Here is a 27388-nt window from a genome sequence, read left to right as displayed (position 1 = left end):
GTACATAAAACCCAAACACACACCCGGGCATGGCTGAGTGTTATTTGGGAGACAGTGTGTGTGTGTATGTGTGTGTGTGTGTTCCTGCTCGCTGGCGTTTATTTAAGTAAAATGGCAAAAACGCTGAGGTAAGTAACACGTTTGACTCTATTTTTATGTATTTTTACACTTTTTGGAGTAATGAAGCTGCAAATCTGTTACTTAGCATTGTGGTGTGTGTGTGTGTGTGTGTGTGTGTGTGTGTGTGTGTGTGTGTGTGTGTGTGTGTGTGTGTGTCGACTGAGTATTTAAATGATCTGGATTGTGGTGAGAATGCTGCAGAATCATGGAAACGATGAGGCAGCATCCATATTTCAGCAGGAATAATTATCTATTTATGTAAAAACGATGGGAAGCGAGAGGATAAATCTCCTTATCAATATCTTATGATGATTGATCCGGGTCCAAATGAGCTGGATCCATAATTTAGTCTGGGCTAATCATCTCAGTCTCTTGGTGTCAGCAGGGGGTCTGTGTGAAGGAAGGGAAGGAGATCGACCGCCGCCAGAGACAAAAGGGAGACAAGAAGAAAGATGAGGAAGTTCCAGAGAAGTTGGGGCTCCCTCCTCCTCCTCCTCATCCTCCTCTTCCTCCTCCTCGCCTGCTCCTCCACGGAGAGCCGGGTGCTGAAGTTTGTCGTGGCCGTAAGTCGACCCCGTCACCTCTGAGCGTCAGGATTGTGTTTGGGTCTTTACTCCACTTCATTTGACCTCATGTATCCTTTTGGTTTCGCTCATTTCATTTCCAAAGTGTGTGTGTGAATGTGTGTGTGAGTGTGTGTGAGTGTGGCCTAAGAGCTGATATGACTGAAACATATACACACACGTTATTAATTAGTGAACACACACAGACAAATTAACAGTAAAGTCCGATTTTTAGGCCTGTGTGCACTTTTATCTCTGCTAGTTTGGCCTTGATGGAGGTATGAGTACATTCAGTCAATATCTCCAATCCATGAGACACAAAACACACAAGTTGCTCTAAAAAATGTCACTTCTTGGATTTGTAGCTCGACTGTGTGTGTGGGTGCTTTTCTTTTGACGTTTCACACACTCAGACACACACACACACAGACACACACACACACACACAGACCAGTATAATGTGTCTGTGGGTGCTGACAGCAGTGAATCACGCGTCCATAAGCCGGCTTAATGAACTTCTGCGTTGCGTGGCTTCACTCTAACGACCACGGAGCGGCTTCTGTGGGTGACATCATCCCAAAATGACTCAAACCCACACGGAACCCTCACAAGATGACACGCTGCTATTCCTGAGTCGCGTCTCGGGTGTGTGTGTGTGTGTGTGTGTGTGTGTGTGTGTGTGTGTGTGTGTGTGTGTGTGTGTGTGTGTGTCCTCCGCTCCGTGTCATCGGCCTGTCAGCTGGATCCGTCTGACGTCAGCTGTTATGACTCCTCAGGTGTTTCGACACGGCGATCGATCGCCCATCGAGTCGTATCCCAGAGATCCTCACGGGGAGGAGGTGTGGGCTCAGGGCTTTGGACAGCTGACTGAGGTATTTATAGCCCTCACACACACACACACACACACACACACCTGGGTGAACAGCGGGTTTAGATGTTTTGCAGATCACATTTAATCTATTATGCTCTGTTTTAATTTGAATGTATAATCTGGCTACAATTACCTGGTGAGAAGGCCTAAAACAGGAGGAAGTGTTAATTATATTCCTTTACACTGCACGTTTCTGTTCGCGCTGCCATCTTACTGTGACATTGTTCTGCACTCTGGCAATTACCAGGTTTACAGTGCTTAAATTATTCCCTTTGTCTCCAGGAGGCCCTTTAGATGGGAGGAATTTGTAATGTTATGTAAATGCGGGGCCGATCCGGTCTTAAATCTGGAACGATCTGCGGCCAAAGGTCAGATTTTACACAGAAGAGAGGTGAGAAGCAGGCTGACGGTGAATTCTGCTTTTTTTTATTTTTTTTTGCTCTCAGCTGGGCATGAAGCAACAGTTTGAGCTGGGCAGGTTCCTGAAGAGACGCTATGGAAACTTCATCAGCCAGGATTACAACAGCAAAGAGGTGAGCCTGTGTGTGTGTGTGTGTGTGTGTGTGTGTGTGTGTGTGTGTGTGTGTGTGTAGGAATGTGTGTTAAATCTTCCTTCCTAAAGTCAATTTTTTAAAGCAAATTACTTTTTAAAGCGTTTATCAGGAATTAGCCAATAATGATAACAAGCTGGGTTGCCAGGTTGTGAGACATCCTGCCTTGCCATATAATGAGCCATTAGATGTTATGAATGTTGCTGAGTCATTAATAAAGGCTTATTTTAATGCAAATGTTAGTCAGTGGAGAGTAAATTTATTTTTTGGTCATCTTGCCCACTGGATGGTCAACCAGGACGCTGGCACGACTATGGACCAATCAGAGGCTTTGCTACAGGAAATCCCATTAATGTTCTGATAAATGATTTACGAGCTGCTATTGGTTTCTTTATTATTTAGATTTATGGTCTGCTTTGCTCTGTGTCACCCGGTTCTAATCCTGTTTGCCATTGTGCCCTCGCTGCTCCGCTGCGTGGAAACAAAGTGCCTGTGTGGCGAGCCGCCGTCTGTAATGGCTGTGACCACATAACATAATGAGCGTGACTCATACTGGCGATAAGGCCGACACGTCCTCATAATGCGCTCTAACATGGAGGCTAATCTGGCCTGGGGGCTGCATGTATGTGCAGCTGAGGAGGCAGCACGCTCAGATTTCCGCCTCCTCTTCCTCTTCCTGTTCCGTTTCCCGCCCCTGTAACATCTCGCCGTCACTCTCCGTCTCTTCAACCACACGCAATTAGAAGGAAAATAACAACCCTCCTCGCCGCCCGTCATCGTCGATGTGTCGCCCCGAGCCTCCGCGCACTCCTATTGTACCTTTCCCCGCGTTCTCGCCATCGCAGGAACATCGGAGGTTATGGGCGTGATTGCTGACGCGAGGTGACAGAGAGGGAGAGAGACCTCGATGTCAGAGGAGATCACGAAGAAGAGGCGAGGGTCTCCTCCACCGTAACGCTTTCTTCTTCCTCTGCCAACTTCCTTCCTCCCTCCTGACAGATCCACGTCCGCAGCACCGACTACGACCGGACCCTGATGAGCGCCCAGGCCTGCCTCGCCGGGATGTTCCCCCCGACCAGACGCCCTCCCCCCATCCTGCCCCAGTTACAGTGGAGGCCTATTCCAGTGCACACCGTCCCCAGAGCCCAGGACAAGGTGGGCTGCAGGGACACACACACACACACACACACACACACACACACACACAGCACACACAGCAGAGAACACCTTCAGTAATACAGTATGTGCTTGTCGGAGACTGAGATGACCTCAGTGTTGTGTGATGTCGCCTCTAAATGCGCATCCTCTCCCCTTAATGCGGTGTTGTTTTTGTTTTTCTCAAGCTGCTAAAGTCTCCGGGCAAAGACTGTCCACGATTCAGAGATCTGATGACGGAGACCTTTGACAGCGGGCCGTACCAGCGCTTCCTCAGGGCTCACCAGGTAACACCAACCTCTACACACACACACACACACACACACACACACACACACACACACAGCCGTCTCCATACCGTGACTCGTGACTTGACTCTTCTCCTCACACTCTTGTTTCGCGTCTTTACCGTGAGTCATGCGCCTGTCAGCCGCTGCAAACACGTGCATGACTGTTGCCTCCTCGTCTCCTCTCAGCTGATCCATCCGTGCCGTGATTCTCATCTATTTAACACCAGGAAACGCACACGTCGACGTCCTCGCCGCCGCCGCCGCCTCCGCCGGGCCTGTCAGTGACATGAACGCGATGTCCTCTCGGTGATTTTTCTCAGGCACGGCGACTCCCGCCGTCTGCGCGGTGCAAACTCTCTCACATTTCACACAGACGCTAATTAACGGTTGGACGGAATTAGATCAAGAATTACAACGAAAAAGGTTTTAATTAAACTCGGTCCCGCCGTGCTGCTTATTAAGCTGCCTGTCTGACGACGGGAGAAGGAAGTCGACACCCCCTGCTGGAGGCCCACGACCTGCATGTGGAGGAACCAAGATGGTGCCAGGGAAGAGAAGAGAGGGCTGAGAGTCACATTCATCCACATTGGGCCACTATATTATGAGAGTCTATGAAGTTCTACATGTTTGAGTTCTATATGTTTATGTTCTATATGTGCAGTACTTTGTAGAGGCCCTCTCAAACCACACCGGCTACCCTGTGTCCAAACTGGTGGGACGCAAGATATGGAGGGTCTACGACACGCTAGTCTGCCAGGTAATTGATGTCTTCAGTCACACAGGAGAGATGAATCACACGTCTCATACATGCACTGAGTTATTCCTGGAGCTAACATGTTTTTATATCAGAGTGAGTGCCTTTCCTGTAAACGTCTCCATTGTTCTACTGTAACCCCTACCCCTATCTGAAGTCGTTTAACAGAGAGAGACTTTGACAACAATATGGCAACATATCGTAATAATAATTAAAGCTTTGTGAGACGGATGGTTCTAGGTCGGCCTGGAAAAAGGCTCACACACACTCACACACACACTCGCACAAACGAGCATCTGCTATCTCCCGACCGTGGCTAAAAATAGCCGCGATAGTAAGAAATGATGAAGCACGGGGCTCGTCTGGTTTAGGCTCCGTTTTTTGTGTCGTTCATGCCATTTCCTTCCACGCAGCGGATCCACAACCTGACTCTGCCACGCTGGGCCACCCAAGACGTCCTGGACACCCTGAGGAACATCGCGTCCTTCGAGGTGGTGTACAGCATCCTCAGCCACAAGCGGAGGGAGAAGGCCCGACTCTCCGGGGGTGAGCGCTCCCAACCGGGTGGTCAGGTTTCCCCCCCCTCAAGCATATTAGCACTTATTAGGTAATGGGACAAAGATGATTAGAGACGCTGAGACGAGCGGGGAGGACAGGGGGGGACGGGGGGGACAGGGGGACGGGGGGAGGACAGGGGGGCGCTGATGCATGTGTGAATTTAGTCTGCGCTCTTGACGCTGTGCTCATTTACAAGGCATCCTGCTCAACGGCATTCTGAGGAATTTCACCAAGGTTGTGGAGCAAGGCAGCGGTCTCAAGTTCCTTATGTACTCAGCTGTGAGTCACGGTACATTTGTCTCCGTGTCCGTTTCATTACGGGTATAAATATGCAGCGTTCAAGGACGATATGGTATCGATTCCATATGAGGCCTTTGTTTCTCTCCCCAGCACGACTCGACCCTCGTCACCCTCCAGGCGGCTCTGGACGTCTACAACGGCCTCCTGCCCCCCTACGCCGCCTGCCAGCTCTTTGAATTCTACCAGGAGTACGACGGGTAAACGCCTTTCCTCTCTCTGAACACGTGGGCCATAAACGAGCTCAAAGCAGACGCCGACCGCTTGGTTTGTGTTCACGTCCCCAGATCCTATTCCCTGGAGATGTATTACCGTAACGACACCTGGCGTGACCCCTACCCCAACCCCATCCCAGGGTGCAACGGGCTCAACCCTTGCCCCATGTCCATGTTCACCGAGCTGGTGAGGGAGGTGCTGACGGAGGACTGGGAGAGCGAGTGCGGCCTGAGGCGGCGATGGTCGAGCACGGGTAATGAACTCATCGCCCTCTGTCTCTATGCCGACACATATTTGGCCTCGTATCCTCCCTTAACCGTCCTCCGCTCCCTTTCAGGTGTCATAACGGGGCTTGCGGTGGCTGTGGGCTTCCTGGCGGTGGCGCTGCTGCTCAGTATCGTGGTAGGGATCCGAAGGAGGAGAGCTCATTACTCCAGGGAGGTCTGAAGGTGGCGCTCAGCGTGAATCAAGTGTTTACTTCTCATTTCTAATTTTCTAACTGTATTGTGTGTGTGTGTGTGTGTGACTAAATGATGTGTGTGTTTTTGAGACAGAGGAAATAAATTCTGGTTTAAACCGGAGTCAGCGCCACTCGTCAACATACGTTTTATTTAATGCTCTCTCGACAGCAGATACGCTACATACTGACGTTCTCTCTTCACTCTGATTTGGTTCATGTCCTTTCACATTCGTCACTGTTCGGTCTCTCACTTCTTCACCTCGGCAGTAGCAGCTGCGGGACGACAGAGAACAAACAACAACCGGCTTTAGGATTTGCCGAATGAAACCCAAACATCATGAGACCTCCTCCTCCTCCTCCTCCTCCTCCTCACCTCTCACGCTCAGCTTGCACTCCACCTCGCTGTGGCCCAGCTCGTTGATGGCCAAGCAGGAGTACTTGCCCCCGTCGAAGGTGCTCGGCTTGCGGATGTTCAGGGTCAACACTCCCTGGTTGTTCATCATCAAGTACTTGGGATCCTCGCCGAGGATTATCTTGTTCTTCATCCAGATGATCTTAGGCTACAATGAAAAGATTTAGAGGAACAACATCAGAGAACAGGACGTTCGCTGGCTTCCACGCCTCAGTCTGCGTGTCTGCTCTGGCCTGACCTTGGGGAAGGCTCTGACGGAGCAGCTGATGGCGGTGCTGTATCCGGCCACCACGTTCCTGTCCACCAGCGGCTGTGTAAACTTGGGGGTGCAGCACTCGTCCCTCTCCTTGAATGTGGTTTCTTTTTGCTGGAGGCCTACGGAGGAGTGAGAAGTGAGCAAAGCCACCGTTTTACCAGCGAATTCCGCCGATACGCATACATGCAGGTGGACCCGCACCTGTCTTGGCGATGACGGCCGTGTTCTTGCTGAGGCGCGGCTCCTCGCTCAGGCCGCAGAAATTTTCGCTGTAGACGCGGAACTGGTATTCGTTACCCATGATCAGGTCGGTAGCCGTGCAGTTTGGCCGCCTGTTGTGCTCGTAGACGGTGTACCATTCCTGGAGAGAGAGAGGGAGAGAGAGAGAGAGAGAGAGAGAGGGAGGGAGGAAGGGAGGGAGGGAAGGAGGGAGGGAGGGAGAGAAAGATAGAGGATTCCATCAGAACTCACATGAAACAGAAGACGATGCCGTTGGTGGTGATTGGATTGGGGGGTTGTGCGTCTCTCACCTTGGTCTTCATGTCGGCCTTCTGGATGGTGTAGCCGGTGATATCACAGTTGCCGTCGTCTCTGGGGGGATCCCACTCCAGTGCCGCGTTGAAGCCCCACACTTCTGTCACTTTCACGTTCAGAGGAGGCCCGGGCTTCTCTGAGAAGACGGAAAAAAAGCAATGCCGACCTTCACCAACAGCAACATGTCTCAGCGGTTGGATATTTATTTGACTGGAGCCCCCAGATGGAATCAAATCTGACAGTCGTACCCACAATCCTCATGACAATGGAAGCCCTGTCCTCCATGTTCTCAATCTTCAGCACCAGCTCGTAGGTTCCGGAGTGCTCCCTCTCTGCAGAGCGGATGAACAGGATGCTGTCCACGTTGGTGTTGCGGACTTGGACCATCTGGGGGTCAATGGGCTTACCGTCCTTGAGCCATGTGGCAATGGGGCGGGGCTTACCCTGTCAGACACAGAGGGGGACCATTGTTTAAGATAGGTTTGGGATCGATTGCCGATGATCAAACACATTATATTGTGTTTGTGTCAAGCAGTAGTTATTTTATTTATTGCATTTGTGAAGCAAATGCAGATTTAGGGTAGGAGTGCAGTTTGTTTCTGACCTGGAAGGGGATGGTCAGGTTGATCTTGTCTCCAACTTTCCTGATGTACTTGGTTCTCAGGTCCCGAGGAAGGCGGATCTTAGGATGTTCTGAGAATAAATAGAGAGAAGTTACCATAACATAGCCTTCTTCACTCAACTACTGCTTATATGTACTCTCTCTCTGTCTCTGTCTCCGTCTCTCTCCCTGTCTCTGTCTCTGTCTCTGTCTCTCTTTCTCATGACAATAAAGATATTCTATTCTATTCTGTTGTGATTCTGTGTATTTCCTGTTTTATTTTGTAGTATCTCCCTTGTTTCTGTGGCTTTACTTCCTGCTCTTGTGTCACCTGATTGTGACCACCTGTGTGATTGTCCTGACCTGTTCCTCACTGTCATTAGTGTGTGTCTGGATTCGTTCCCTCCATGGATTCTACGCCAGCCTGCTTCTGTCAGTGAGTCCATTATTCTGTCCCTGATCTTGTCCCTGGTTCTGGTTTTGTCTCCATGTTATGTGCCACTCTGGTTCTGTCTGTTATGTTTGCACTGTTGTTTGCACATCAAACATTTGCTTTGGTTGCCAGATATGACAAATTTAAGCCCCTTAAAAGCCCAGCTTTTCAGCTCATGCCGGCTCGCGTCTCACCCGTGATCTCGCGGATGGTGACAGGCTGTTGCAGCACAGCAGGAACGCTGCGTCCGGCCATGTTCACCGCTGACACCCGGAAGTTGATCTTCTCGCCCACAGGGAGGCCGCGCACCATGTAGCCCTGCCTCTCACAAAGCTCCGGGTTTGCCTGCACCCACTCAGTGTCTAAAACAAAAGAGGAAACCATAATAAGTGACATTTATCTGTTTATATTACACGTGAATGCTGTGACCCTGTGTACAGGAAGTGCAGCAGGGCACCTTTCTAAATATACATGTGTGTTATTGTCAGTGAAATGTGATACGACACTGTGGCTTAATGACCTCCTTCCTTGCAGTATTCAATAATGTAGCCGTCTAGGCCGCCGGCTCCGATTCTCTCCGGGGCCATCCACTTCAGGCTGCACGTGGTGTCCGTCACGTCGTTCACCATTAGACGCGTCGGCTCGCTAGTGGGCGCTGAGGGTGACAAAGTGGAGATTGGGGGATGGAAGGAGGCGATGAGTTGGAAGATGGGAGGGGAAATGGCAGAGGAAGGGCAGAGGAAGTCTTACCGATGGGCATGAAGGGCTTGGAGTTCATGCTGGGTGGAGACAAGCCGATGCTGTTCACGGCGAACACCCTCATCTCATACAGGATGCCTTCAATCATCCTCTTGGCCTCGTATGCAGTCGGTTCATACACCTCAAAGTTGAGTTTTGTCCATCTGGAAGAGCCTTTCTTCTTCCTCTCCATGAGATAACCTGGTGAGAGAATGTAAATACACATCACCTTCTTTTCACTGAATATGCGGAATTGAAATGCGGGACACAGAAACCCGTTAGTTACCTTTGATTGGTGCGCCTCCATCATACTTGGGGACATCCCAGCTGATGTTGGCCCAGTCCTCTCCTACTGTTCCACACTTGACGTTCTCAGGTGGGTCAGGCACGTCTGAAACCACGGCAAAACTCAGCGCTCACCTTCTGGTATCACAATACTTCTGTCATATTGTGAGGAAAATCTTCATCACTCACCCACGATCTTCACGAACAGCATGGCCTTGTCCTCTCCGGCCGGGTTGGTGACGACGATGGTGTAGTTACCCTCATCCTCCCTTTCTGCGCCCTCAATGACAAAGCAGCTTAAGTCTTTCCTGGCCTCCACCCTCACACGGCCGCTTGTCTCTGTGATTGCCTAAAAAAAAAGAAAAAAAGACACAGGTAACAGGAGTGACTACGCAAAAAAAAAACGGTGCGCTCGCCAAATATACACTTTGGCTGATATCGCCTCCTTACTTTGTCTCCCTTGGTCCAGACGACTGTGGGAGGGGGCTCGCCTGTGATCTCCACATCCAGGCGGAGCTTGTTGCCCGCCACGACAATGATGGTGTTTTGGGAGACCATGTTTCCAGTGGTGTCCAGGTGAATCTTTGGAGGATCTTGTTTTGATAGAGAAGACGAGAGTAAATGTGTTCATGTGCTCAACAAATAGTTTTAAATGGTTTGTGCTCTGAGGAAGTGAAAGTCGACCTACCTTGTCTGGGCACGTAGTCGATCTTAATTTCTGTTTTGAAAGAGAAAATAGTGTTGAATGAATAGAATAGAATAATGATAGATGGATCCGACACTTGCTTATCATTCTGTCTCTCTCACCCAAGAAGTTGAGTTTGGCTGACAGAGACAGGGCGTAACCGTCTGGAATGAACGTGTAGTCGCCTGCGTCCTCTGGCTTCACGTCATTGATGACCAACTTATGGAACCTGAAACAAACACGAGGGAAGGCAACGTTATCAGATCTGCCTTCGGAAAACGAGCGACATCATCTTCATCTTGTATCACCTCACCGTCCATTGTGAGTCATCTTGATGCGTTCGCTCCCTATCACCTCCTGGCCGCCTTTGAACCACTTTCCTGTGACCTTCTCGTCGGACACCTCGCACTTGAACACGGCCTGGTCCGTCGCTTTGACCGTCAGATCAGCAATGTCCTGCAACACCTCCAGTTGTTTCTCTGAGTGAGACATCGGTGATCATGGCAGATTAGATCGGACGGCAGACCGCGGTTGAACGTGGAACAGAATGGATTTCGATGATGATACATGTGTGTTCAGTTAGTAGTCTACCTTCCACCTCCAGCTCTCCTTTGGTGTGACCCCCGTTGGTCCAGGCATGGTACATTCCAATGTCTTCCAGCATGGCCTCCTGGATGATCATGGTGTGCTTCCTCCCGTCCTTCTTAAAGCGGTACTTGCTAGACTGGGCATCTTTGTGAAGTTCAATGTCCTCAAAGAACCTGGAAAATTGTTCCAAAACCAAGATTTCGGGCTTTGAAAGATGTCGCTGCCAAAACGCTTAATGCAAAATAACAAGCGTGAATCTGAGTCTGGCGTCGTTTTGCAGACCATTAAGCTGGTGTTGGTCCTCGCTGACTGCTTTAGAACTGTTATGGAAAGTGTGAATGAGATTTCAAGATAAATTACAGGTCTGCGTTAGGTCCTGCTTGAATACTTCAGGGCGGTTGTAACTTAAGGGGAGATAAAAACATCAAACCTAGGGCTTCACGTTGGCCATCAAACTGTGAGCGCAATCAACGTGTAAAATAAAAAGCTGGTTAAGTTATAAAGTGGCAGTTAAGAGGGACAGAGACTTGGGGGGGCTGTAAAGACAGACAGACAGACGTTAGTGTTGAAGTTGATGTGAGTATCTGTGACATGTACTGACCACATGACGTGAGCTCCCTCCTCCGACACCTCGATCTCAAACTCCACCCTCTCTCCGACGACCACGTGGTAGTCGTCCATCAGCTTGGTGATGGTGATGGGGGGCTCTGTTGTGGACGATTGAAGCAGATGTGAAGTGAATTACGACTTTGCTCTCACAACTCGCCTGTGGTTGTCACATAAAGTCAGAGTAAAAGACGGTGTGCACCTTTGACAAACACCTCTGTGAAGCACTTGTCCTCTCCCACCACACACTCGTACGCCGCGTCGTCGGCCAGGGTGGTCCTGTTCATGGTGAGGGTCCTGATGTTACCGATGGCCTCCATGACGTACCTGGAAAAAGCCGCAGAGAGAAAATCCAGTGGAGTTTATCCTTTGAGCGGCTTTTTGTTGGCTTGAGCTGAATCAGAGCGCCATGGCAACCAATGAAACAAGCCATATTTTGATGAGATTTGATGTGATTATATTATTATTATTTGGATGAAAGGATTATTGCAGATGGTCTAGAACAAATTCACTATTGGGATCTGTTGTAATGGAAATGGATTCAAACTACCAACCTTTTAATGCCACTTTCAAGCTTACAGTGTGAGTGTTTGATACATAACAGTTCCAGTGGAAACCTTGGGTCCAAATTGAATCAATCAGTGCTAATGATCGGCCTCCTACCGGCATGTGAGCGGCTTTATTTAGACCTGCAGGCCGATGTCCTGTGTCGGTCTGCATGGGCATGAAGATGTCTTGGCAGAGCCACCGGCTGAGCCCTCTGGGAGGCAACTCATGACCGCCTATAAATAAAAACTGTCGATGGCAGCGTGGTTTGAAAATATGACGTGGAGGGCCAAGATAATTTTACTGCGGTATTTTTAAAACGTCGCCCAAGTCTATCTTAGCTCCGCCGCCAACATGATCCGCCCGCTGACTATTGTCGAGTTAAGCGAACGCCTTGCATGGAGCTGGGCGACACACAAGAGGGGATGTGGGATGCAGCGGCGTGTGTTGGTGATTTGTGCGTACTTGGCAGAGTTTTTGATCTCCTGGCCGTTCTTCAACCACTTGACCTGGACGTCGGGATCAAACACCTCACACCTCAGGACAATCTTCTTGCCCTTGTCCACCGTGTAGCAAGACTCCAGCTTCTTAAGGAAAGCTGAGGTTGCACACACACACACACACACACAGTGGAGAGGGGAGAGAATGATGATGTCATATCAGGGTGGTCACTTGCTATCTCACTATTCAACAGTTCCTCTCCTGTGTTCTTCACCTTGTTTCCTCTCCCTCCCTCCCTCTCTCTCCTGCCTCCCCCCGTGTCACCACTTCATTCATTTTCCCAGCGGCTCCCATTTTTCCGCCCCCCTCCTTTCCCTTTCCCACCTCCTCTCCTGAGCTTATCCCCTGACCCGACGTACCCTCGCTGTGCTTGATCTCCACCTTCATCTTCTTCAGTCGCTTCAGCATGCCCCTCAGGTCAGTGATGCCATACTGAAAGGCGATCTTCTCGTACTCGCTGGGATGGGCGCTCTTCAGCAGCTCCCACACGTCCACCTCTGGCACCTCTACCACCTTCTTCCTGTCAGTGAAGGGAGAAGGCGATGTGTGTGTGTTTGCATACATTACGTCATCACATTTGCGCTCGGTCATTTTGCGCAAGCTGGTTTAACTTAGTTTCTCACTTCTTGGCGGCTTTCAGGAGGGCGCTGAAGTCCAGGGCTCCTTCATCCTCTCCTGCATCCCTATATTTACGTAAACAAACAGTGTTGCCAAGATGTATGGAACAACAAGCTGCACAACACTCTCACGTATAGAAGCTCCTCCCGATATAAATAGCACACAAACACATTCGCCCCCTTTCAGGCAAGGCGATGTTGAATCCCTTACGCTCTCTTGAAGGCGGACAGAATATCTCCTCCCTGATCCTGTTGAGAGGCTGAAAGGAGAGAAGTTGCAGAGGACGCACATTAGCTGTGGATCGCCTCTCTTTTCAAACATCATCATGTGTGGAATCTAAGGAAGCCCCCTGCTGTGGGCCCCGGGCCGTGTTTGCTTCCACTCACCCTCCACAGAGACCTCAAAGGTGCAGCTGTCACACTTTTCTTTGGCCGTCACCTCGCACCTGTAGGAGCCGGCGTCCACGGGCTTCACTTTGATGAAATGCATCTCAAAGGTGTAGATCTACGGAGGGAAGAGGGGCCGGGGCTGTTAGGAGGAGAGCGGGGGGACGACGCCGGGCGGTACGTTCACGTTGCATACGTCTGGTTTCACGCACCTTAGTCTCTTTGTCGTACAGTTCTTTGAGCTGTATGTGCTTTCCCACTTTGCTGCCCAGGTCCATCCACTTGCCCTTTAGCCACTTTATCGTTGGCTTCCTGGCCAGTGAGGTTGAGTCGACCTTAGCAGAGAAAATTATGTTCGTTCCTGCCATTCAAAAAAGAATAAACAGTGCGTTTGTTTGAGTGCGTAATCAGGTCAGCACAGATTGCTACAGTTGACTTCCTGCCTAGACATCCGTCCATCCATTCAAGCGTGCGTCTAACCTGCCACGGCGACCACATTCTCATCTGGCCTCGCCAAAAAGAGCCCGGTGAGCTCCGTCTTCTCCGGCTCTGTAAGGAAAGACAAAGGCATGAGTACACTCCTTTCCTCTAAAAGGATGAATGCTGACACTAAACCCCTCACACACACACACGCACGCAAGAGCAAACCACACACACAAATGTTCCTGAACAACCTTGAAAAATCCCCCAAATCAGAGCCGCACGCAGACCGTGAACACACATGTCAAACATTCCAACTCCCACATGGGAAAACAGCAACGTTTGCACGGCTTTGAAGGACACCAAAGTGGGACAAGTAAGTAAACTGCAAACGGGGACAGGGACGTGGGCGACTTTCATTAAAGCAAAATCACACATCGGACAGAAAACTGGCAAAAATAAGCTTGGGTCACTAATTTGCTCTCTTACCTCCATGGCTGTTATTCAGTGAAATATGTAACAAAACCACTTACGCCTAAACGTGACATCAATCTAAAGCATTTCAGGGCAACGCCACCATGCAGCACCAGACGCTCCAGCGGGCAGCGCTCATCTTTCCTGCTTAGAAATGATTTAACATATACTCCCTGACCATTACAATTAATTTAGAGCTAAATTAGCCATCTCTCTCTCTCTCTTGCTCTCGCTCTCGCTCTCGCTCTCGCTCTCTCTCACACACACTCCCCTCCTATAAAGCTAAAGGCCCGACCCAGGCTTTAATGTTAACCAAACAAACCTATAGCATTAATTATTCAAGTTTTAGACCAAAGATGAAACTTGATTGGAACACATAGGATGCATTTAATGACATCATCTTCCCCATGCAGTCTGATAGTCACAGTTGTAAAGCTAATATCCCCACGGAACACGCGGACGTATAACACACACTGCTGTTATACTTTATCAAAACAACACAAGGCAAGTAAACAACAGTTACAGAATCCTTCTTATTCTGTAGACATGATTACGTCATTAAACCACACGGTGAGAAGCTTTCACACTGGGCTGGGTGGAGGTCAGGTCATGGCTGTTATCAGGACAGAAAGTAATCAAACGCCTTGATTACTGCCCTTTTTAACCACCGCACTTTGGCTGAATAAGTGTTTGAAATGACTTTGATTACTGGCAGAGTGTTGGACTGATCGCTCGCCTCGCGCCGGGGACGCCACTCCAATCGGCTCGGCCCAAACAAACCCTCTGAAGTCTGACTTGCAAAGGTATTTTAGTTGCTTTTAAATCATATTCTAGGTCACGATTGGTTTAATTTCCCGCACTAAAGGATCGCCTGAAGTAGTGCGTCACAGGAAAGGGTTCACACTTGGATTCTAAAATGTTTACACAGAAGAATTTAGCTTCTCAAGTGGTTGGCAACAACATGTGCATCAGCAACGCCGCGTGTATACGTCTCTCTCCCTCCCTCTCCCTCTCTCTCTCTCTCCCTCTCTCTCTCTCTCTCTCTCTCTCTCTCTCCGTGCCCTCAAAACAATCTGCACTTGGCCAAGGAATGATAACACTGCCAACCCTCGCAGAACACTACACCCCCGCGGGTATATGGCTTTAAACGGCATTGTAATGATAAGCAGAAATCCTACTCTGACACATTGACTGCAAACTCAGAGTGCTGGCACTTTGCCTGGCCACCCTCTTATACCAGCTTGGTTTGTTAGCGCACGTCGCTTTTTGCCCAAACCTCCCTGCCACAGATGACAGCTGCTCTTGAGCTATGAGGCTTACGGCCCCAATATGCTTGGTATGAGGGAAGAAGATACCTCGCAAGGCTCAAGGGCGGCCGTCCATGCAAAGCTCGGGCCGCTGATGCAAGCGGCGACGGCTAAAGGGAGAGGGAAGACAAAGGACGGCTCTTATGTCGTTCTTCTTCACTGTTCTAGGACGTGTTCACATGTTTGTCCCTTCCTTCTTTGCTCTTACGTCGTTTTAAAGTCCATGTCCTCAGTTTGCTGCTTATTCATGGACAGAACATTATGGACAAACTGGAGCAGAGACATCATAGACCGGCATGTCTCAGAGTCTATGCTGCTCCTCTTCATCCTGCAAGACCTCTACTTCTCTTGTACAGTTAGACAGCCATCCTTAGGGAGCTCCTCCTCCTTTTCCTCCTCCTCCTCCCTCCTCCTCCAAGCTGCCCTGCTCTCCTTCTTATATAGACCAATGCAGAGTCCAACGCTCCTTAACAGGCTGATAGCTGATAGCTGGACAGGAAATGATTCTCCCTCTAAACCCCCCCCGCCCCCGCCCCCACATGCCACCTCGCCCAGTTAAACCCGGTCCACTGGGAGAGCGGGGGGCTTTTTAACGTGTGTCTTTATATCGGGCCGGGCCGGTGCTGGACAATGACTATAAATTTTAATGACACCAAAAAGGAGTCGGCAGCCTTCAGCTCTTTGACATTTTACCACCGACACAGGTCTTATCCAACAAATCATGCCTCACATAATCCGGCCAGATGGAGCAGATTTCCGAGCCACCGCTCATGGACGGCGTCCCATGATGGAGCGTAGCAGGAAGAGGCGGCGGCGGCGGCTCTGTAACCTGACCAACGTCTCCTTTAATGACTTTTAAGAGCTTGGCTGTAGTTCTAATGCCATCCCAACATTTTAAAGCAGTCGGGTTGGAGACGCTGTTTGGCTGAGATACACACCGTATTCTGGGAAGCAGATCACCTGAAGCTCTTTGGGATTGGAAGGAATAGAGGTCGTGAACCTGCAAGCAGTACTTAAGAGCTTTGAGTTTGAGTGCTTGCACGTCTGCTGGAGCTCTTCCTCTTCTTCCTCATCGCAGACATGTTAAGTTGATGAGACTCTGTGAGAATGCCATCATGTGAGATGAGACTTGATAAGCTTGCCGTGGCTGTGATCGTTCCCTCAGGGCTGTTACACATCAGACGCAGGTGTGTTTCATTCTTTAAATTCCCATTGGGACGCGAACAAAACAGTGGCGTTATTCACCGACTTGACGGGCAGCGGTATTCCGATAGAGGAGCGAGTGCTTGTTCTCTAGGAGACCACAAAGGACCTGTCAATCAACGTCAGTGCTGCATGATGGCTTTGATAAAGAACAGCGAGTGAGAGCCTCAGCTGAGCGGGAACACGGCAAAGCAATATGCTAATATTCACTCTGAGCCAAAGGTTAAGATGGCAGCAGGCCCCAGTCCAAGTGTTGCTCTTTACTTTAGCTCTGTTGGTTTCATTCTGGCGTCGCCTCTCATTAATGAACCTGAGTTTGGTGCACAGAAAAGGCAAATTCCCCCGCAGGGACGAATGAATCGCGTGGAGTAGAGTTGAGTTTAAAGGAGCATGAATAATTAAGTTTTGCAATTAGGCATCAACTAAGCAGCATTTAGGATATGGAGCCTCCTCTGCGTCCTTCCACTCTACCCAGGACCTGAGCGGCTCCAGACTAGAGGGGCTGCTTACTCGGTTGAAGGAAGTTATCGCCAAAGAGTTTAACAAGCTCTGAAGGGGATTTTTTTAGCAACAGGAATTTTGATGGCTGCGTTTAAAAGAGGATCTGCGGCAGATTTGAGTGCGGTGGAAAGTTGAGCTCCTCCATATACTTTCATTAGCGTCTACATTTTGGATTCTCACCAGCAGGTCTGTGGACGTTTGACCCCCCTGTGCCCTCAGGTCAGGAGGTCTCAACATGGCGGCTGCTGCAGCTTTCACGACACTGAACGCGCGATTGAGAGAAAGTTTTCGTTTTAATTCTAAAACCGATACTTAAAACGAAATCAGTCCAAGATGAAGTAATCAAAATGATTTCAGCTTCAGATCGACTCGCTTCACGTAATGCTTCTATAATATTATGTGACACACTGACTCACACATAATACCACAATGGAACACGACATTACGTTGTCAACACACAGATCATGCGCTCGGAGCGTTGAGAGTAAAGTCTCAGCCGCCGTGGGCAGAGACGCCGCCGTGGTCGTGTTCTCTTACCGTCCCCGTCATCGCTGTCTGATGCTGCTGCAGATAAGGAAGCAAACTTCACTGAAACAAGCGGCGAGGAAGCAGAGGCTCCATGTTGCACAGGAGAAGACGCACAAGGGCGGCGGCATGCAGGACAAACACTTACAAAATCTATCTCGCATTGATTAAAACAAACAGAAAAATCTAATTTGTTGCTTCTGCATGCCAACAAAGACACATTTAAATAAACAAACACATGTAGAAACCAGAACTCAGTCTTTAGTTGTATACCGTACTTGGAAATACAACTTAACCTATTCAAATCACACTTAACCACACAGTAAACTCTACACGCTGCCTCTATTTAATACAAAGTACTATGAAAAACCTAACATTAAGGGTCGTTAACGTGAGGAAACACACTTGTTGGTAAAACATACAGTCAGGTATGTTTGTAGGAGTCAGGCAGGTGACGTCACACAGTCTCTCCCATGTATGCACTGAGATCTGTGAATACATTCTACAGACAAACTCATGACAGCAGGACATTCACAGTTCCCCCTTACCTCCATCTGTAGGCGCATCTGAGGGAAATGAGGGACAATAAGCTGTAAATCTAAATATCTAATGATGGCGTTCAGGTGTGTGTGTGTGTGTGTGTGTGTGTGTGTGTGTGTGTCTGACGCTAACGGGGCCCTTACCATTTATTTCCGGCTGTTCTTCCGCTGAGCAAACAAAAATGAACGCGATTAGCTGAATGAAAGCAGAGACGTGACGACACCTGGACAAGATTCCAGTCGGGCGACATCGCAGAGACACAACACCTTCAGACGGACTTCACCAAAATACATAAACAAATAGAGCAGTAACCGGTTTGCCCTCACACTCCGCATGCCAACAGCGACACGTAACCAAGGAAACAACAATGACAGATAGAGAAAATGCATTCCGCGCGACTTCCATCCATTTCCTTTGTACACACAGATCATCGGGTCGTCACAGACTCAGACCCACACGTGCTTAACGACGACGTAAAGGTAAACAACCGCACATCAGAACACCGCAACTTCAATATCCTGACATCAGACAACTCCACTGCAACACGGGGACATTATTATGATTTTAAAGACTCGTCGCTCTCTGATTATGAACAGCAAAACTCAAACGCATCCACGAACACTTAGGGAAGTTCAAATCAAACCATTATAGTCATAACGGAGAGGGAACGTAAAATGCTGGGAACAACACAACACAACATAAATGAATTTGTCCCTCACCAACTTCCTCCGGCTCCTCTGTGGCAAAAAGTGGTTGATCTTCATTAGAAGCAGCAATACAATGCTAACAAAGTGTAAACACGTAATGACCTAAGCTGTGTGTGGTGTTTGTGTTCACAGATACATGCTGATTAAGGGAAGGAGGTGTGTAACATGCTGACTGCAGGCCCTGTGGAGCCAGAGAGGCGCTGCAGTGTCTGAAGCTTCTGACTGGTGACATGTGAACAAAGGTGAGAATGTGAGGGCCAGAAGTCGCAGAGTGATAATGTGACGCATAGCAGAAAGGTCAAGAGGTGATTGCTGACTTACCGCCCCCCTTCGCTGGATCTGAAAAGGAGAAAGACGACAGAAACAGGATTAGAAACGTGCATCACAAACACTACAACAGCGGCATTTGCATCATTTTTAAATTCACTGTTAGATGTTAGTCATGCTTTAGCCGGGCCTGCTGTGTGTGTGCAGGTCCCGGCCCTCCACAGTCCCACATCCTTCCTGATTCCTCTCACCTAGTTTGGTCTCATTGATCTGTTTGGATCTGTGAGGTTTATGTATTTAAAACTATTCATTTAAAGCACGTTTACTTTAGAATATGTGGTATCGTGTTGAAGCTCGTGATCTCGGGTCCATTCACCTGAAATACAAGAGGCTTTCAAACGCAGATGCAGACATTCCTTGACAGTGAAATGAAGTCGACTGATCTGACCTCAGGATCCGACTGAGCCTCGTTCTTCCTCACTATCGGGCCAAACTGGAGCTTCACAGACGAGCAGATAAGGTCTGAAATTGTTTCGTCACCCTGGAGTGTCCAATTAGTGAACCCTAAATCTGGCAAACCAAATTTCTCAACCTGAAATAGATAGCTTATTACTGTATGTGCTCTCACACCCTTCCTCCCCCTCCAAGCGTCTGTCTCAGGGGGGTTACTGCATTTCTGCGGTGTCTGGAAAAGGCCAAGGATGGTGTCTTATGACCCGGCTGAAGTCATGCCACGTTTATTAAGTTGCACTGTGTCTCCAGTAATAGTCCAACTTGACCTTGCTTGCTTTGCGGCTCCGTTGGGGTTTGTTGGTAAATGTGCTGCTAAGATAGGTGTCAGGGGGGTGAAGCCGCTCAGATGTGGATGGAACTGGAATTAGGATTTAGGTTTGTTTCTTCCCAAATCCTTAGGCCAGATTTGGATCATCGGCTAAACAAACCATCCTGTAGGTAATTTAGTGTTAACATACCAAGAAGGATGCGACCGAGTACGCATACTGACACTCTGGTGTAAATAAGCCACACACACACACACTTTCCCAGAACACAACAGGCTGCGTTCATTGTAAATCTGTATCAGCGTCTGCAGATCGCATCAGGTTGAAGCCAGAGCGTTGATCATCTTCAACGGCGAGTTTATGATAAAACGGCATCGTAAAGCTGAGAGCAGCTGTTCCTCACAGCATGAGACAGCCCTGTCTACGGTTTCACATTTGGCAAATTTGTGGTGGATGTGTAATTGATATCCCTGGCAGGATCGACTTGTTAGTTTGGATTCTGTACTTTTAAAAGAAAAGATGATTCTAGAAGTTGTAGTTTTTGCTTCGTTAGACCAACTTTCGTCTTTGGTGCTTCTTTAATCTGAGTTCCTGTTGTTTGTGCTTCTTCGACCTCATGTTCAGGGTCATTTAAGGCTCTACAGATGTGTGTCATTATACATTAAGCACCTACTTTACATAAACAAACACATACAGTGTTGTTTACTAGACTTTACAGTAATCTTTACTGCTTGTGTGGCTAAATATTCGATATACAGACACTAAAAACGCCCTGAACTCAAACCTCTCTCTCTGCTCATTTATTAATACACTTCTGTGTTTGTTACCTGCTTATTTTCTGTCACGGGCATAAACACGGTGAATCTCAGTGATCAAAGGTTAATGTTCTCCTGCTGTAGGGTGTAACACCACGTAATGTCTGCAGAGGACTAAGCACCCAATTTAAATGCAAATGTGAATGTATAATGATATTTATAGTGTAACAGTATATCTCCTCATATTTATGTACACCACATATCCAGCAAATTGTCATTAGAAAATATTCCAATGAACTCTCACTGTATGCTGTGACCATGTATGGAGCATAAATCAGTACAGGAGAGATTTTGGTGCACAAAGTGTCAAACAGCACAATTCCACAGATGAATCCTCCTCATAAATCTTTATTTTATGTTATTTATGCCCTAAAATTGAGTTTTAGGAGAGAGTTGAAACTTCAGAGAGTGCTTTCACTTTTAGCTTGACCTCTATAATGTTTCAGCGGGTCGCAATGATGAGAGGAATTACGGCCGTGAATCACGCCGTCGCTTCCCCTCGCTTGATTGAATACGGGCGGAGCGACGTCGTGTTCGCCGGGCAACTTTCAACCTGCTGACTGAAGGAATCGCTCTGGCAGAAAATGACAGATGACGTCATGATTAATACCCCTGAGGGCTACGCAAGAAATGTTACAGCAAAACCTGATAGGAGGAGAGTGAGACACATGTAGGAACTAATGGGGGGAAAGAAAACAAAGTGGGAAGGTCAGGGGTTACGGCCGGGGTATATTTAGCAGAGCGCTGCCTGGAAACCTGCAAAACTCTATCTGTTATCTCACCCCCCCGCCCACAAATACAGCATTTATGAATAGAGCTTTGACATAAGAAAATGAATGATTACGTCGTGAAATCTATTACCCAGCTGCTAAAAGTCGTCTTTCTCATCAGGAACAGATTTATGGAGCTGATCTGATTTATTATGAGGCATCATGTGACAAAAGTTATGGTTTGGCAGGCGGCTGGTCGTCTCCACATGCAATCCATATCACGCCAGTACTCTGTGGCTGTATATGGATAATCAAAGAAGTGCCTGGTTATGTGCCCGGGATAAAAATAAGAGCCACTAGGCAACGATGTTAAGGAATACAGTATAAGGATGAGGACCTGGCGTGTGTGTGTGTGTGTGTGTGTGTGTGTAAGAATCAAACAGACTTAAGAGGAAATACAGCAAACCCAGACAATCGGGTGCAAAGGGCTGAAATGCGAGCCAATGAAACGCTGTGATCTCTCCTCCTATCTCAGGTTTCTGTCAACTCGGTGATTTAGAGTCACGCTGGGTCAAAGCAGAGGACAGGTGGCCGGACATACATCCAATACATTTATGAGCAAACAAGAGCAAACACTTGTATTAATTCAGAATTCAGTCATTCTTTGGCTCTGCTGTTGTTTATCCAGAGTTTTAAAATGAGATATTTGTGCATTATTCCTTTAAAAAGACGATTATTCTTTTAATTCCACATTCCAAATAAGAACAAGCTTCAGTTTCCCACATATGCTTCAGCTGTTTGGTCCTTTGGGCTGATGTCATCAGCACCCTGACCCCAGGGAGCTCAGGCCAGCTGCCCTCAATTGTCATAATTGACGGCCCTTTAAGTGTAAAGTGTGTGAGTGTATAGCTCAGTAACTTCTTAAAAAGTGTCAGAATTATGAGATAAACTTTGTACTTTGTATACTTGAGCAGCTTTAGTTGCTCCCAGCTCCGTGGTGGGAGGCTGTGGTGTGAGTCTGCATGTGCTGCATTCAAGTCCCTCATGTTCTACAAGCCTGTGAAGCTGCCAGCAGTGATAAAGTGAACATGGGGTCATCTTACTTTTCCCTCGCATATGCAAAACACATTAGCGGCAAATATATACTGTAGGTCACACTGAAGCCTTTAACTTCTCTCTCTATGGCTTATCAGGCTTTTAAAACTATACTTATAGATGAAGAAGAAGAGGAGCATGATGTCGTCGTTCTGCTGAGTTCAAATCTTTTCTTGTCATTATTTACAGACAACATTGACATTTGCAGCAATTCCATTTGAATTCCATTTAAATCCTCCTCCCTGCAGCATCTTTCTATATTTCTAATTCTGCAGGGTCAAAGCAGTTAAACCTCACAAACAAGCAACACAACACAACTCAGTCCAAGCCTTCACCTCAGCCCAGTCAAATGCCTTCAATTCAATTCCAAATAAATTTTGAAAAAAAGGTCTACACACCTGCTTGAGCTGGCTCAGGCATGGTTAATCCTGTGTCTCCTCTTTGCCGCAGGAAGACTGAGGGTCTCGCGGCGCCTATTCCTTTATATTTCTCCCCCTCTCCCTGTTATTCAAAGCTTTCTTGGCACTCGAGTCACACACACCCACCAGTGAGCCAGGGAGCGAGCGAGCGGCGCAGTGAGACAGGAGACAGAGACGACGACACCCCTCACACAGAGTTCAAGTCAGTCAAGCGCCCTGACAGCGAGGGGGGTGTCATAAGCTGAGGACACCAGGGGGGGTAAGGCGGTGCTGAGAGCGGGGCTTAGACGTTTAATGGGCAGATTGATGAGCTGCATAAAGTTCTGATTGTGCTGCAGAAATCCCAAATTACCCCGGACGGCCGGCAAACCGAGCGTGTTTCTGACACTGTATTTAGCACCTCGTAGGATCAGGAACAGGATCAGGAGGTATTTGCAAGTTTGTTCACACTTCCCTTCCGTCTCCCACTAAGCTCGAGCGGCCGCAGAAGTCAATCCCAGGAGACAAAGGCAACATTTGGTATTAATGATACGCCGCATCATGTGGACGGCGTTACAGGGTGATGCAATCATCGCTCTGCTAGTCCAAGCGAACTGGCGAAGCATTCAAATGTCTATTACTTGATTCGGGGACACGCAAGACACTCAGACGCGTTCAAGGCCCTATTTATACCGCAGAGACGCTCAAGATTACTGTGAATAGTGAGAGATTTACATGTGAAGCAGGCTTTGTTCACTGACATCTTATGGTCAAAAGGGTTGAAAGTCCTATCTCAGGCATGTCTTCATCACCTGTCATCTACTCATCACTTGTCAAGGAAATGTGCATTGCTCAACGGCCCGGCAGCCAGCGAGGAGACGAGTCCCCCACCGCCGCCGCCGCCGCCGGGGTCAAAGTGCTGGTGTGTGTCAGCGTGACAAGCATGCGCCCGTCTGCAGGGGACGACCAGGGGCGCGTAGCTGCAGCAGCTTGAAAGGTCTCCGGGGGACAGGGGACTGGGACAGAGGGCCGGGGGAGTGAGCGAGGAGAGAGGGCAACTTGGGGCGAAGGAGGGAGGGCGTTTGTTATTTAAGAGGCGACGGTAATGATTCACTGTAATCGTGCGATAGGATCATCACCGTCACCGCTAACATCCTAATCAACCAAATACACTCCTGTTGCTGACGTGCCACAGGTCTTTGTGTCCCTGAGAAAGTTAGTTTTTCACTTTTTGTTGTGGAAGAATAGCGGCAGCTAAGCGTGTTAAAGCACACAGTGAAGCGCCGAGCAGCAGAATGCCTCAATGAAGAGTCCAGGGAGGGAATTACAACCGCCCTGATGCAGAAAATGCAATCACAAAGGAAGTGGCAGGCGTGTGGGGGAGTGTGTGGGAGTGGGACTGTGTGTGTGTGTTTGTGCGAGTGTATACAACGTGACACAACTACCTGCTTAGTGCCCCACAACCACCAGGGGGCTCCTGCTGAGGCCTGGTGTGGTCATCCTAAAACAGATTTAGATTTTGTGTGTGTGTGTGTGTGTGTGTGTGTTTGTGTGTGTGTGTGTGTGTGTGTGTGTGTGTTGCCTTACACGCAGCATGGAAATAACAATTCCCCAGTGGGTTCTGCTGCATCTAATGTGATTAGTCGGCGATTAGTCCAGACTCTGGGAGGAAGCAGTTTATGAGAGTGTCTGATCGTGTACGTTTAGATTTAATTGAACTGAAAATCTTGCTGAGCAAAGCGATTCCAGATGATCGAGTTAGTTCTTTAAGAAACGCTGAAAACACAGATTTTGACACGTTTCTTTCAGATCCTCCGCTTTTGGGTGCTTCGAGTACCAGCTGTGGTCCATGCACCACAGCTTGAGAACCACTCTCACTGATAGCTTTCAGTGCAAAGGCGTAGATGTTGGCATTGGCGTTGGCGTTGGCGTTGTTAGAGGCGTTTTAATGTCAGAAAAGGTTAGAATTCCCTGAGATGACGTTGTTCTCCAAACATAAGGCTCAGCTCAGATGAAGAGCTGAACCTCACATTACTGACAAAGTGAGAGATCACTCAGAGAGACAGCTGATCTCTCACTCTGAGCAGTCTGATTACTTCAAGAGTAATAGATTACTTGCATTTAGAGTGATCCTCTTACTTTCCACAACTTATTTGATTACTTGCAATGTACTGTGTGTGTAATCTGATTACTTTCTCACAGGAAACCTCAATACTCCAAAGCTTCACTGCACTGGAAAGGTAATCTGATTATGTTATGTTTATGTATGTACGTACATTATGAGTCCTGCTGTTCTTGCTGTACCTTCTCAGAGTAACAGAATGATTGGTTTACGTCAATCTGTGGTGTTTTTTCCTGAAGCAAACATGACTCAGCAGATCTTTGAGCCCGCTGCTTCTCTCCTATCTAATAAAGGAAATCAACTATAAATACCCCAGCAGTCAAACTTGTGAGACGGACGCGTTCTCTCAAACATTCATCTGTGAAAACCTTTCTATTTCTGCTGCGGTGAAACTAAAAACGAGGGTTCTGAGAAGCTTCACCGAGCCGCCTGGAGGCCGGAGCAGCCAGCGGGAAATCTCTGAGAGTCATGTGGTGAAAGGCCGACGCCTTTCTCTGACTCCTCCGGTTACCCAAAGGGGGGACTTGATACTTTCTGCCCGCCGGTATCCACTGGCTAAACTTCACAGCCGTGAGACTTATTTATCCCCTCTGCTGTTAGACGAGCTTAATTTAAACGTGAAATCGAGTCGCGGCGTTGGTCCGCTGACCATTTATTGCTCTGGTCAGGCCTGACACTGTTATGTTGATGCTTTCTCTCTAATGCTCTCTCTTTCTTCACATGGTTAAAGTTGATGCCCTGGAACTAAAGGCAGATTCCATCACATCTACATTTAATTTGTTATGAATCCAAACGGAGCTCCATAGCGCTCACATAACAGGTCTGGTTGAGGAGGAGCTGTCCATCAATTATCGGGGGGATTATAATAGGACTTATTTAATGTCAGGCATCTAACATATCAGCAGTGACGGTGGCGCTTGGTCACTGAGCACAGCCTGTGTGGCGAAGTGCTCTGGCGCCATCTTGTGGATTTAACACACACTCTTATCTAGAAGGCTCAGAACTTATCAGTCAATCAATTGCTCAGGTCCAAATCTTTCTTTCTTCCTGTAACTTCTTCTGAGCACAGATGTGCACAGCAGCATGGTTTCCCCCGGTGATATCAAATTAAATTGTCCCAAAGGTGCTGCAGCTGCAACTCATCTCAACGTTTAAAAGTTGGGGGGTGGGGGGGGAATCAACAGACATCCAAGGTGAAAGTTTACCAGAAGGTTTGAGAAGCTAATGAGAATCTCTCATATCCCCGCAATCAAGTTGTAATTAGGAGAAGCATCATTCATCTTAAACTCTCTCAATCTAATTCACCCCCCCACACACACACACACACTCTCACATCATCTGCTCATCAAAGTGCAATAAAACATCTTTAAACTCAGCGATGTGATACTGCAGGAATGTGTTTAATGTTTTTGGGGGAGTTTGTACAAATTGTGAAATTCAATAACAGATTAAATAAAAAATACGATTTGTCTTTAAACTCTTCCCTCAAATCTGAACTGACTGACTTTTATTTATCATCCTGACGGTGGCGCTATCGCAGCAATCTTGAATTTGAAGACATTTGGGGAAACTGCTTGAAGGTACCCCCGGAAGTGACGCACCTCACCGCAGTTTGGTGAAAGTTTGGCATGGAAGTGGAAGTGGAGGTTCTGTTGTGTTATTTATTAAAGTTATGAACATTGAGGCACTGTTGGTAACATATTTGATTCATTAACAAAGAAATCAAAGCCTTCCGGAGGAGCGTCGCTTCATGGTAAGTTTCAGTTTTAACTCCCAAACACACCTGTAACTCGTTAATTGCTAAATTTGCAAATTGCAGCTACTATTAGTTGGTAAACAGGAAGATTTGAAGCCTCCGGAAGTAATTTAATCCCTCTCCAAAACAAGAAGTGCTTTTAACAATCGACGTAGTATGATTCAATATCTTGAATAATAAGAAGTAATAAGTTTATTTATGTGGTGTCGCATTTTCAAAAATGGCAATTCTGGTGTGAGCCTGTAGGGGGAGACAAAACCTAAATTATCTTGCTGAGAGAAGAAGCGAGTGTTGTGTGAAATCTCCTCCAGATGGCAGACAAAGTTAATGGAGGAGGATGTGGATCAGCGGAGCCACTGTGGGTGCGACACAGTCTGTGTGTTTCTGTTTATTTCATTTAGTGGAATATGGAACGTTTAAGCTTCAAGGGAAACATAAATAATTGTTTGAGCCCCAAAACAGTTTGAGGACAATAAAAACTTAATACAGAAATGCATAGTAACACTTCTGGTACTATAATTGACAATAAGTGTGACAAAACACATAGAAGTAGTTATACTCTACAGTGTGTGAACGTTTTTTGCAAGGTTTCCTGTTGTATTGTTGAGTCTGCTACTAGAATCTGTGCTTTCATTTCTTTAAGTTACTTTAACAGTATTACTTGCATGGCTCATAGGGAATATATGAGCATCTGTTTGCCTTTAAACCATATAAAGTATATAATATATACTGAGAGATGCATTTG

General features: G+C 47.8%; 2 protein-coding genes and 1 long non-coding RNA gene across 3 annotated transcripts; 2 read left to right on the top strand and 1 right to left on the bottom strand.

Annotated features, from left to right (window-relative positions):
* Positions 1-1401: 1401 nt before the first annotated feature.
* LOC143001867 (testicular acid phosphatase homolog) lies at positions 1402-5822 on the top strand. The gene is made up of 10 exons (XM_076151707.1): positions 1402-1555; positions 2001-2087; positions 3105-3260; positions 3449-3547; positions 4212-4307; positions 4718-4850; positions 5059-5141; positions 5253-5359; positions 5447-5628; positions 5713-5822. The coding sequence occupies exons 1-10, from the start codon at positions 1448-1450 to the stop codon at positions 5820-5822; spliced, it is 1161 nt and encodes a 386-aa protein (XP_076007822.1). The 5' UTR covers positions 1402-1447.
* Positions 5823-5968: 146 nt separating this feature from the next.
* LOC143002290 (myosin-binding protein C, fast-type-like) lies at positions 5969-23146 on the bottom strand. Its single transcript, XM_076152325.1, has 28 exons — positions 22766-23146; positions 19023-19040; positions 13505-13573; positions 13237-13385; positions 13025-13142; positions 12849-12897; positions 12644-12703; positions 12380-12540; positions 11985-12117; positions 11176-11300; positions 10969-11074; positions 10371-10540; positions 10093-10258; positions 9902-10008; positions 9783-9812; positions 9545-9687; positions 9284-9443; positions 9096-9200; positions 8822-9010; positions 8592-8726; positions 8266-8433; positions 7642-7730; positions 7286-7481; positions 7034-7173; positions 6705-6864; positions 6486-6622; positions 6209-6395; positions 5969-6108 (listed from the first exon to the last, which is right to left on the bottom strand). Exons 1-28 carry the CDS (start codon positions 22785-22787, stop codon positions 6083-6085), a joined length of 3318 nt encoding a protein of 1105 aa, XP_076008440.1. The 5' UTR covers positions 22788-23146; the 3' UTR covers positions 5969-6082.
* On the top strand, positions 18414-25867 carry LOC143002291 (uncharacterized). Its single transcript, XR_012963777.1, has 4 exons — positions 18414-18473; positions 18834-18943; positions 24968-25005; positions 25181-25867. It is a non-coding gene; the product is annotated as an uncharacterized LOC143002291 (long non-coding RNA).
* The last annotated feature ends 1521 nt before the right edge of the window (positions 25868-27388 follow it).

Source organism: Genypterus blacodes, unplaced genomic scaffold (genome assembly GCF_046128005.1).
Source record: "Genypterus blacodes isolate CSIRO-AG114 ecotype Tasmania unplaced genomic scaffold, CSIRO-AGI_Gbla_v1 ptg000055l_1, whole genome shotgun sequence".
NCBI lineage: Eukaryota > Metazoa > Chordata > Actinopteri > Ophidiiformes > Ophidiidae > Genypterus > Genypterus blacodes.
This window is presented reverse-complemented; position numbering and strand designations above follow the sequence as displayed.

Excerpts from the sequence above, each read along its gene's own strand:
- LOC143001867 (XM_076151707.1), top strand. The coding sequence starts at position 1,448 with ATGACTCCTCAGGTGTTTCGACACGGCGATCGATCGCCCATCGAGTCG. Across the intron at positions 1,556-2,000 it reads GCTTTGGACAGCTGACTGAG|CTGGGCATGAAGCAACAGTT; the intron begins GTATTTATAGCC and ends TTTTGCTCTCAG. Across the intron at positions 3,548-4,211 it reads GCTTCCTCAGGGCTCACCAG|TACTTTGTAGAGGCCCTCTC; the intron begins GTAACACCAACC and ends CTATATGTGCAG.
- LOC143002290 (XM_076152325.1), bottom strand. The coding sequence starts at position 22,787 with ATGCCTGAGCCAGCTCAAGCAG. Across the intron at positions 9,444-9,544 it reads TCTGGACCAAGGGAGACAAA|GCAATCACAGAGACAAGCGG; the intron begins GTAAGGAGGCGA and ends CTTTTTTTTTAG. Across the intron at positions 8,434-8,591 it reads TGAATACTGCAAGGAAGGAG|ACACTGAGTGGGTGCAGGCA; the intron begins GTCATTAAGCCA and ends CTTTTGTTTTAG.